Genomic DNA, 12,177 nt, shown 5'->3' with positions numbered 1-12,177 from the left:
AATGATATTTCATAAAAAATATAACTTATAGGCAATATCTAGATTTTTGAGCAGTAACAAAATCGTATGCAATTAAACTCTGTAAAGTATGCTGGGAAATACTCAGTAAAAAATATAAAATATACAACTGAAAATTTTAAAATATATAATAAGGCAGCTAATACATCTGAAAAAGGTTCTGAATAAATAAATAAATAAAGGAGATTAAATTTAAAATTATTCCAATTATATATGTTTTTTTTTCATAAACCAAAACTTGTAAACAATTGAATACTACTAACCTAAATAGTTAAAAACATAATATGACAAGCTTTAAACTGAAATAACAAAACAAAATAAAAACTTACAATTTGCAACACAAAGGAAAAACAATAGTAATCAGATAAAAGGATAACTAATTAACAGTAACAAAACAATAAATAAATCAAACACGAATTAATAGAAAAATAATTAAAACAAATAATAAGTTACAAAAACGGAAATTGTGAATAAATAATTTTATGACATGAGACAATATTTAAAATATGAAAGTAATAGAAATTTGAAATTATTAATTCAAGAAAATTAGCAATGACTGGATTTAAAACTAATTGACAAGATGAACAAAATAAATAAAACAGGAATATATACTGCATTAAAATTAATGCAGTAAAAATTGTAAAATATATAACTGAAAAATTTCAAATATACATTAAGATAGCTAAAATATTTGCAAAAGGTTCTGAATAAAGAATGAAATAAAAGAAGAAATTATTAAAACTTATTCTAAATATTTTTTTTCCCTAAACCAAAGTATGTAAATAATTAAATACTTCAAAACCATAATATAACTAGCCATAAACTGAAATAACAAAATAATAAAAACTTACAGGTTAACTGTTTAACCTATCATTTTGAACAGCCCTGATGAAACCCTGCAAAGTGGGGCGAAATGTCGGACATTAAATAGTTAAAAATTATTGGTTCTTTTTTTACCGTAACCCTGACTATCTTCTTATATTTAAGTTTTATGGTCAATGTTATATATATAAACTTACAATTAGCAACACAAAGGAAAAACAACTATTATTGGATATAAAAGGATAACTAATTAACTGTAACAAAACAATAAATAAATCAAACACAAATTAATAGAAAACCTTATTAAAACAAATAATAAAAACAAAAACAGAAAATCTGAATCGATAAAAAACAATATGAGACAATATTTAAAATATGAAAGTAATAGAAATTTGAAATTATTAACAAAAGAAAATTAACAATGACTGCATTTAAAACTAATTTACTAGATGGACAAAATAAATAAAATATGAATTAGACAGGAATATGTACTGCTCTGAGGTGAGGAAATACTGTAGAAATATTTAAGTGGCTAATGGCTACTTGTTTCCAATGACTAGTTTTCACATACCTCCAGGAACTGCTCGCTTGAAGAGTCAGTCAATTGTGTGAAAATATTCATAAGAAAATAAACTTTTTTTTTATTGTACAGGTGAAGAAAACTTACAATTAAAATATATACTATTCTATATTTTAAAATAATTAAAGAAAGATGGTCTGGGTATGGTCAAAGAAAAGCTCAAATAGTGATTAAACTATTTACATTGAGCCAACGTTTCGCTCCACGATGCAGAGCTTCTTCAGGGTTAAAAAAGATGGAAAGACTCAAATGATGTTTACATGAATGAACAATGTAAATGAAAAATTAATAAGATGTACAATAAAATGTAAAAATTAAATAAGAATGCTAAAAGGTAGTTTATACTTGTTAGTATTCTTATTTAATTTTTTAGTCTTTTCACTAGTTAATTTAAATAATGTGGTTATAAAATTTTTTAGACTATATATATATATATGACAAGATTTTAAAATCGAAATTGATAAAAGTGACAAATATGAGGGAGGACACAATAGTACATGAAAATGGGATAATATCCCGAAATATTGTACAAGTATAGAATATTTATATTCTAATTGGAGATTTTCTTCACCTCAACAATTCAAAAAATTAATAGAATCAACTTACTAAAAACAAAATCCATTAGAAATCAACCATTTTATAGTCAATTAGATGAGGATCACGTAGAGGATATTGATATTAACATATGTAGAATAATTCAGAACATAGATTTGATAAAGGAGGCAAAAAATCTTGAACCAATATCTCTTGATTGACAACAGAATGATAATTGTACAGCCGCTTACTGTTCATGAATCTGTTGCAGTTAAAAAAATGTATTAAAGAAGTTATATCCTGAAGTCTTATGCCAAAGATGTATAAAAGAATTTATAGGCTGTACAACCCATGTTCATATAATACCATATTCCATTCAATATATAAATATAAATCTCTTTTATACATCTTTGGTGTAAGACTCCAGAATATTACTTCTTTGGTACATTTTAACTGTAATAGAATCATTGTAAATATGTATATTAGCAGAAATTTTACCTTTCTATTTATTATTTTTAGTTTAATTATATTTGATTTTTATCATATTTTTTTTCTATTACTTATTATCAGAAGTGTTTGTCATCTTATGTTTTATGATATGACTTATGGTTTCACTTAATTTGTTCTATTCTTATTTTATATATTCTTTTAATTATTGTTGTTCATTTTTATCTTTTTAAATTCATTATTTTATTATATTTTATGACCTTATATAATTTTATTTTTATTTTGTATTTCACTCTAAGGCTCTAAAGCCTAATTTTGATGCCTGTATATTATTCTAAAGGGATCAATCCCAGAATAAATAAAGAATATTATTATTAGTATAAGGTGTTTTGCCTCCTTTATCAATGTTCAATGGGGTTCAATGTTCTAAATTATTCTACATACGTTAGTACCAATATCCTTAGCTAATTAACTACAAAATTCTTTATTTCTTATGAATATTTTCACACAATTGACTGACTTTTCAAGCAAGTGGTTGCTAGAGGTATGCAAAAACCAGTCATTGAAGACAAGTAGCCTTTAGCCACTTCATTATTTCTGCAGTATAAGTGCCACAGACAGCCCTTGCGGTCATCCATTTTTTACACTAATAATATTGGTCATCTAGTCCATTTTGTTCAGTGGACCATAAAAAATCAAAAAAAGTTTATAAAATGCCCACCCTTATAACTAGAAGATGTTAATAAAATATTAAATAACAATGACTCAGTTATTCTCAGGGACATTAAACAAAACGCTATAATACTAAGTCCATATGTACTCATTGTTCATTTCTACCCATCACATCTATTGATGTAGAAAGATCGTTCTCTAATTATAAAAATATTTTAAATGACAAAAAATTAAGATTTACGGAATCAAATTTGAAAATGCGCTTTGTAATAAATTTTAATGCAGTACCTATTCCTATCTAAATCTTTTTTTAATGTATTTTGCCCATCTACTCAATTAGTTTTAAATGCAGTCATTGTTAATTTTCTTGTATTAATAATTTCAAATTTCTATTACTTTCATATTTTAAATATTGTCTCATTTCATATAATTATCTATATAATTGGAGAAGTTTGTCAGGGGGGGGGGGTGCGGTCAGCAAAGAACAACATAAATAAACAAAACCATATTTATTTATTTTATGCCGACGTTTCGACCTGAGTTTCAGGTCATCATCAGGGCTATAGAACAAAAGAGAAAACTTCTCCAATCATTAATCTAAGGTCAACTATCTACACCTCATTAATTATCAATATATATTTTCGGCTTTTGTTTCTTATTATTTGTTTGAATCATTTTTCTATTAATTTGTTTTATTGCAGTTAATTAGTTATCCTTTTTAAATCCAATTATTTTTAATTACATTTTTCCTTTGTGTTGCTAATTGTAAGTTTTTTTATTTTGTTATTTCAGCTTGTCATATTATGTTCTTCACTATTTCGTTAAATAGTATTCAATTATTTACATATTTTGGTTCATAAAAAAAAACATATTTAGAATAATGTTTGTTCAATTTTTAATCACTTCTTCCTTTATTCATAACCCTTTGCAGATATTTTAGCTGTCTTATTGTATACTTAAAAATTTTCAATTACAGTGTATTTTACAAGATATTATCTGGAGGATTTTGACCATAGTGGACGAAATCAATCCCACCCTGTATAGAATAGCAGATCCCGAAATTTTTAATAAAAACCTCTTCCATTTCTTCCTTCAATGTTTCTCCTACTTGGCCTGTTACATGTATTATATTCTCTTTAAATTGTTTTAATTATTTTAAACTGTCGCCTAACAACAGATTTGTTTCCTGAAATTGCTTCAGTTAAGTTTAAACAAAATCAAGATAGTTTTAATGGGAGTAAGGTTATTGACTAATATTGTATCATTGATTAGAATATGTTTCATCTTGCATATTGTTTCACATAAGCACCATTTGAGATCATCAAATCAGATCATAGAATCTATGTGAAATTGTCAATATTTCAATTGCATCTACTGATGAATAGATGACCTCCACTTGTTCAAGGATTATTATCTAAGTATCCATTTGTTTATAGGCCCAAATTTAAACATAAAATGTCTATCACCTTCATCTGTACTACAATTCAAGTAGCTGACTTTAGCAGACAAATTATCTTTTTTTTTCATTTATAACTTAATTTTATTTCCAGTACCTACTTGAAGGTCTTAATTATTTCTTTTTAGAATATTATGGGCTATAAGTTGTGTAGAAAAATAGTTATGATCCATAATCTACCTGTCCCATACTGCAACCTGTTTCCCTCACATTTTTTGAAATTGGGCATCAAAACTTTGGAAATCTTTATTTCATTATTCGGGAATTACAAATGGAGTCAATAGAGGTGTTAAAGCCTCCTCAAATCGACTGTCTTTTTGTTGGAAGGCTTTAAAAAAGAACAAACAACTAGCTGGTTCGGATATAAACAGTTATTTGGTATATCAAAACATTTGATAACTAAAACTAAAATAAACAAAAGATGACTGAAACAATTAATACAAGTAAACAAAAACACCTTAAACAAAATAAAACTAGCTAAATAAATTAGGAAGATGAAAATAAACCAATTTCAAAAAATAATAAAATAAATGTGTAAAATAAATACTGGTTGAGGAAAAGTTGATCCACTCCGATAGATCAGAGGAAGAGTGCTGCCGAGATGTGTAGGTCGCTGATCTGTAGCTAAATTATTATTATTATTAAATACACCACTGCAATGGTCCAAGGTTGTTGTAGTGGCACATAAACAGTCGAAATGCCCCAAAAGTCTAGATGGCCACACAGACACTTATTAAGGGCAGACAGGGTCTAGTTATTTTTAATGTATTATGCGAGCCGACTGATTAGCAATAATTTATATTCAAGTCCAAACGCAGAAAGGGTCTGGTTCCAGAATTTAATGTCTGTTAACACACTCAAAATGTCAATAAATAGTACCATAATGAACGCAGACAGGGCTGGTTACACACGGTCATGGCCACTAATTAGCCGGGACTCATATTAAAGTCGAAACACAGAAAAGGTCTGGTTCCGATCTGAAATGATGGTTAACTCCCTAAAAATGTCCAAACAATTGAATTATAAAGGCACACAGGGCTGCTTAGACACTACCATGGTCACTGATTAGTAGGAACTCATTAAAAACGAAGATGGTCGTCCCGTTGCTAGGCAACCTCTTAGCAACTGCCTCTATTACTAATTATAACGACACAAATAAAATACACATTTTTCTTCTCAAATGACTTTATCCAGTTAAAATAATATAAATGTAACTAAATTAAACACTAATACACCTCAAATACTATTTACAAGGTAATAATAAAATATGGCGTTAACAAAAGGATTACATCAGAAAATGATTCATGAAGTTCCACTCATAGTTCCTGACAGCGAAAGGAGCAGTGACTTACAACTTGTGAAATCCAACCTCAACCCAAAGACTAAAATCCAGGCTGCTGCAGGACTTCCTATTATAAATACTTTATTTACCAATTCCATTATTGAAGTTACTTCTATTTTATTTATTTATTTTCCTCTTCATTCTTTTTCAAATTCACTTCCCCCCACATTAGAGGGCAATTGTTTGTTATGTTAAAGTGATGAAAGATGAAAGTGCAAAACTGCCTTATATTTTTAATGTACGAGTCATTAGTCAATCCTTGTTAACTATTTGAGTTCATTACGAATGAATTTTTGTCTCATTCTGGTGACATCAATTGAGTACCCCTTTGCTAAATTTTCTTCATCGTCATACGGAACCCCTACCTGCAGATATATTAACTAAAGAAACGGACAGGGAATCAGTTCAACTGATTCAACAGATTTTTGGGACCCAAGAAAAAACCAAAAAAAAAAAAAATAGTTAACTTATTTGATAGATGGTTTCTTTCTGGAAACATGATATAATTAGGAAGGTAATGGCGGGGAAAGAAGAAGTCGTTTTCAATAGTTTATTGTGTTACAGGATATAAAAATTTAAAAAGTAATGATTGCATTTTATGAAGCAGAATTAAAATGGTGGGGGATTTTTTGGAATGAGGAATTAGATATTTTTCTTTTACCTAACGTTTCAGAATGAACTATATACATGTAGGAACGTATGTGTGGGCCCTTAGTGTTTGTGTGATGGGCTCAGGCCTGCTCCCCCCTTGGCGAAATCCTACCTACGCCCTTGTCTAAGAGTGTCGTTATTTTTGTTATTAACCTTACTTTTCTCTGTTATTAAAATTTATTATTTTTATTTATAACATTATATGAGACTGTACACCCTCCCCCATAATCAATTGTTTAAAAAAATAGTTATATTAACCATGTAAGGCCCACCAGGCTGATCTGATGTTTTCTAAACTTATTCTGATATTTCATTATTATTCATAGCTAGCAACACTGTAGCAGATTCCCGCCAAGACGAAGATAATCCATTTCACAGAGACTTGACTTAATCTATTTCTAAGCTTTAGTTCCCTTGTGTGTTTTTATGAGTGTGTGTTATTTCACCTTCTATCTCCCTTACACAGTGATATTTCCTGAAAGGTGAGTTTGATTCACGTTATATTATTATTGTTGAATTGTGTACTTTTAAGGGAGTCCGATGATCTTTAAATGATGTTGATAAGAAACTCAGATGGAATGCTCCACTTCAATGTAATCCCTAAATCCTATTTTTCTCACACCTCCAACAGTGAAGGAGATAGAGTAAGTGAGAGAAATAGGAACAAAGGAGATATTTGTGGTCAGTAGAATCTGAACTCTAAACTTATTTAACTACTAAGGTAAATTTAGTTTCAAGTTTGTTTTTACCAGTTTTAAATAGTATTCTGAGATTACAATAGCTATTATTTCTTTTTTTTTTATTCAGTTTATTTGGATATTTAAAATTATTTTTTAATTCTCCATGTTTGCTGGTGATACTCTCGTACTCACTCCGTGGAATACAATCCAGCAGTAGACACGACTTCTGGATAAGACTATTATCTTGCAATATATATATATATTTTTTCTGAATGCGATATTATCAGATGAGTTGATTAACTAGCCGATTTTTTATTTTATTTTTATAAGTTTATTTCACTAAAGATCATTTTTATTATTCAAACTTTGTTTTTGTTTTACAAACGTTCGATTTAGATGATATTATGTTGAATAAATTTAATAAATAGAATATAAAACCAAAGCACTGTTAAGGTCATACTATAAAAAACAAAAAATAAATTTTACAATAAAAAAGGTAAAATGTTTTTTTATTACATCATTAGCAGCCTACTCAGGAGCAATTCATACAAAAAATGGTTCAAAAACGCAATTTTTTTGCTTTTAAATTAGAACCATTAAATTTATATGAAATGGGAGAATGGCTCAAACACAACTCCTACACGCTGTGCCTCAGCGTGAAATACAGCCGCCTCAATTCGTGTGTGTAATTTAATTATGATTAGTAATTATTTTAGTCTAATAAAGTTAACGAATGTTTAAGTACAATTGTGCAATTGGGTATTAAATTTAATTACTAAACTTTTCAAATTTTGATGAAAAGTGTAATTAAACTGCGCCAGGCGTAGATTACACCAGCAAGACAGTAATTAATGTAATCTTTCCGCCGAGATGAAACCTTCAGAAAAAGCAATTTGAACATTTTAGTTGAACCGAAATCGTAATTTAGATATAAAGGATAAAGATTATAATATTTATTCTATACTTCATACCTAATCAAAGAAGAGAATATGATTAATAAAATCTTAAATGAATAATAAAATGTTCGTCATAATAATTATTCTTTATTTGAGTTATTGTTACCTTTTTATTTCACTTTAAATAAAATCAATCTCTAATTTTAAAACATTCATTAGGGTAATTCATAAAGTTTTACCAAGTTCAATGTTTTTAAGTATAGCATTGTAACATTGCCATGGCTTGGCCAACATGTAGAGGCCCTTTTAATTGGCTTTAATGAATTTTAATGACCTTTAAAAGGTCATTTTAAAGTGGTTGTTCCAACAACCGCTTTTGACTGTCCGGAACATGCGTAACACACGCTTCCCCCTCCCGAAATCCGTACTGCGCACGCTTTGTACAGTCATATCGTAAAGGTCTGTTCCAACAGCAACTTTAACATGACTGAATGTTAACGACATAAGAGCAACTAGTTTCATAACCTTTCCTTCCAAAACCTCATGTTTTTGTTTACTTTTAAGTTTTGATTGAAGTAATTTGTTACAACATGCCTAAAGTGAGTGACAAGTGGAAGTTGTGTGAAAGATTGGCGGCTAAGTGTCTTGTTGATCTTCTGACTTGTGAGGAAGAGGAAAAAGATGAGCTAATTGACGACTGTATTGACAATATTTTAATTATCCAAGCATTAAAATATGCAGTACCTTTCCTTAGAGGATCAGTATTAAAGTCCTCAGATTGGAGATCTTCAGTATTACCAAACGTGGATGAAGATAGGTTTAAATCTCTTTTGAGAGTGAACTACTTTCAGTTTGAAACTGTTCTACAAGAAATCCAAGATAATCCTGTGTTTAATTCTAAACATTCTGCCAAACAGATGTCTGTGGAATTACAGCTTGCAATTGTGTTGTATAGATTGGGTTGTTCAGGAGAAGAAGCTTCCATACCCAAAATTGCTAGTTTATTTGGTTGTGGAGATGACGAAACAATTAATATGGTAACAAAGCGAGTTTTTATTGCTATTTTAGATAAAAGACATAAGTTAGTCGTTTGGCCATCCGGGGCTGAGAAAAGTGAAATAGTGTCCACCACCTTTGACGAATTGCCTCACTGTATAGGGTATGTTGGCGGTATGGAGATAGCTTTGGTCGAAAAACCATCTATTGATCCTGATTCTTATTATTCACAAAAACAACAGTTTTCATTGAAGGCATTAATAGTTTGTGATTACAAACTCCAAGTAAGGCATTTTATTTGTGGGTTTCCTGGGAGTGTAGACGAACAGAGAATGTTTAACTACTCCAGTCTTGAAAAAAAATCATTTAAATATTTTAGTGGAATGCAGTGGATTGCAGGAGATACTGCATATGCTCTTAAACCTTATGTTTTAACTCCATTTAAGACTTATCCAGGTTGTAACCTCACAGAGCGTCAGAAAAAATGTAATGCTCATTTTAGCAAATATAGTGTGAGGGTCAAACATACCTCAAGAATAATAAAGGAAAAGTTCAATAGCCTCAAGAAATTGAATATTAGAATTTCAGATATAGAGTCCATCAAGTTTTCATGTGCTTGGTTTTCTGTTTGCTGCATTCTACACAACATGCTGCAGCCTACAGAAGAAATCCTGTCAACCCATGAGGCTGAGGAAGTGGGTGAGGGTCCTGCTGTAAATCAAGAATATAACAACATGAGTGGCCATGCTAAACGGAATGCTTTATGTAAAATTTTTCAGTAACATATTCTCTCATGGATATTTGATTACTTGCCTGATAATTATCTTTAAGTTAAAGTTCTAAGAAATTCTGATTATGTCTAAAACCTACCTTTTTAAACTTTATTTTACCAAAAACCTATTATCCTCCCATCTTAAAACCTTGTTTATTGTTTAAGAATAAAATAACCTATTTTCAGTAATTTTTTTGAAAAAAAGAGTAGCAACATATAGCATGTTACATGCGAAATAAAAATGAATTTAAGTAGCTAGAAAATGGCACTCCTTCCATGTTTCTATCTTAATTACGAGTAGAGCTATTTGGGTTTAAAAAACTGGATCAGTCAATAATACTCTTTGTAATAATACATCTTTTGGTGACGTATCACAACTTCATTGTTTGCATAAGGAAATACAGAATAATTAAAAAATAACTAACATTATGGATACATAAATATTATTAACAGACATGAATAATTCAAGTATTATAAGATGATAAAGGCTGTACGAGAAGAGTAATATGAGGAAACGTCAAATAATAAAATAAATATAAAAATCTACTTAGGAATATATAGTAATGTGTACCAAATGAAAAATATTCAAAATAAAGTAATAAAAAAGTGGGAAATAAAACGTATATTTATAGGTAATTAAATACAAAAAATAAATTTTAAAGTTTCATTTTATACATTTGTCCTTTGCTCTTACTTAATTTAAATTTTTTCCTTCTCATAATGCCTTTATCTTTTAACAATAATTAAACTACTCATATCTGCCAATAATATTTATGTATCTATAATGATAGTTATTTTCCAATCATTCTGTATATCCTTTTATTCATTGGTTGTTATCTTGTTTTTTGTTCTTAGTCCTAATGAAAGTTTGAAGTCTATTTTTATCGTATTCTGTATCACCTTGTTTTATTCTCATTATTATATCAATCCACTAATTGTAAATTTGTAGTTTTATTATTCACTTCAAAATCCTTTCAGTTATTATCATTTTTATTTATTTTTTACTTTATTTTCATCTTAACAGTTGTTAATTAAATTATTAGTTGTATCTCTTAAGATCAATTCATATTGTACTTATTTAGCTTAAAAATTGTATAGCCTCCACAACGCTCTAATAGTCAAAACTGTAATATTTACATCTCAATTATGCCTATCATTTTATGTGTATACAATCAAATATGGTTTAATACAAACATTACTTACAATTCTCGACTGCAATGTGCTCTACATTATGATGCTACCTTTTTGAAATTTGGGGGTGTGTTTAGATTTCCCCAACATGTAGGCATCATTTTTATGTGTTATTTTGGTATAGACCGATAGATGTTGTCATCTGGTCGGACCATATTGGATGTAATTTTTTAAATGAATAAAATAAAAAATGATGTAATGGAAAAAAAAAAGTAGGAGAGGAAACAAGGAACAAGATAGGTGGAAAATGATGTGAGGAAGCTGTTGGAGATTTTATTTTCTCATAAAGATTCAATCGAGGTAAGTCTACAATTAAATGTTATATATACATACATACATACATACACACACATTTTTTTTTATGTTGGTGGGTCTTGAGGATCAGTCAATACTACATCTTTTGGCTACATATCGCAACTTTATTGTTTGCATAATCATGCCTTACAATGAAAAGAATTTTAGAACATACACTCTCTTCAAATAATTGTCACATATACTACAAGTACATAGTGCAATCTCTGACTAATAAATATTACAATCAAATATGGTTTAATACAAACATTACTTACAATTCTCGACTGCAATGTGCTCTACATTATGATGCTTCCATCTTGAAATTTGAGGAAGGACTGAAACAGTTTTCAAATAAAAGGAAGGTGTGTGTTAAGGTTTCCCCAACATGTGCTTTTTTTTTTTTTTTTGGTTTATTTTTCAGTAGTTAGTCAGTCTGTATATTTTGTCTGTTTCTATTTTATGTTTTCATTTGTGTCTTTATGTATGTATTAAAATAAACCAAAAAAAAACCGGTACATGTTGGGGAAACCTAAACACATACCCCCCAATTTCAAGATGTGTACACATAAAATGATAGGGATAATTGAGATGTAAATATTACAGTTTTGACTATTAGAGCGTTGTGGAAACTATACAATTTTTAACCTAGATAAGTACAATGTAAATTGATTTTAAGTGATACAACTAATAATTTAATTAACATCTTCTAAAATGAAAATAAAGTAAAAACTAAAAATAAAAAAATTAAGTAATAATAATAACTGAAGGCTAGGAGATTGCTGATTGACCATGTGTATCAATAAAATGAATTTGGTCCGGGTGTGGT

General features: G+C 29.0%; 1 protein-coding gene across 1 annotated transcript; it reads left to right on the top strand.

Moving 5' to 3' along the window:
* Positions 1 to 8,570: 8,570 nt before the first annotated feature.
* Positions 8,571 to 10,172, top strand: LOC106682391 (uncharacterized). The gene has a single exon (XM_024358330.2). The coding sequence runs from the start codon at positions 8,689 to 8,691 to the stop codon at positions 9,874 to 9,876; it is 1,188 nt and encodes a 395-aa protein (XP_024214098.2). The 5' UTR covers positions 8,571 to 8,688; the 3' UTR covers positions 9,877 to 10,172.
* The last annotated feature ends 2,005 nt before the right edge of the window (positions 10,173 to 12,177 follow it).

This window comes from Halyomorpha halys, unplaced genomic scaffold (genome assembly GCF_000696795.3).
Source record: "Halyomorpha halys isolate HHAL.00 unplaced genomic scaffold, Hhal_1.1 Scaffold24.1, whole genome shotgun sequence".
NCBI classification, from domain to species: domain Eukaryota; kingdom Metazoa; phylum Arthropoda; class Insecta; order Hemiptera; family Pentatomidae; genus Halyomorpha; species Halyomorpha halys.
Note: the sequence above shows the minus strand (reverse complement) of the source record. Positions and strands in the feature narration are given on the sequence as shown.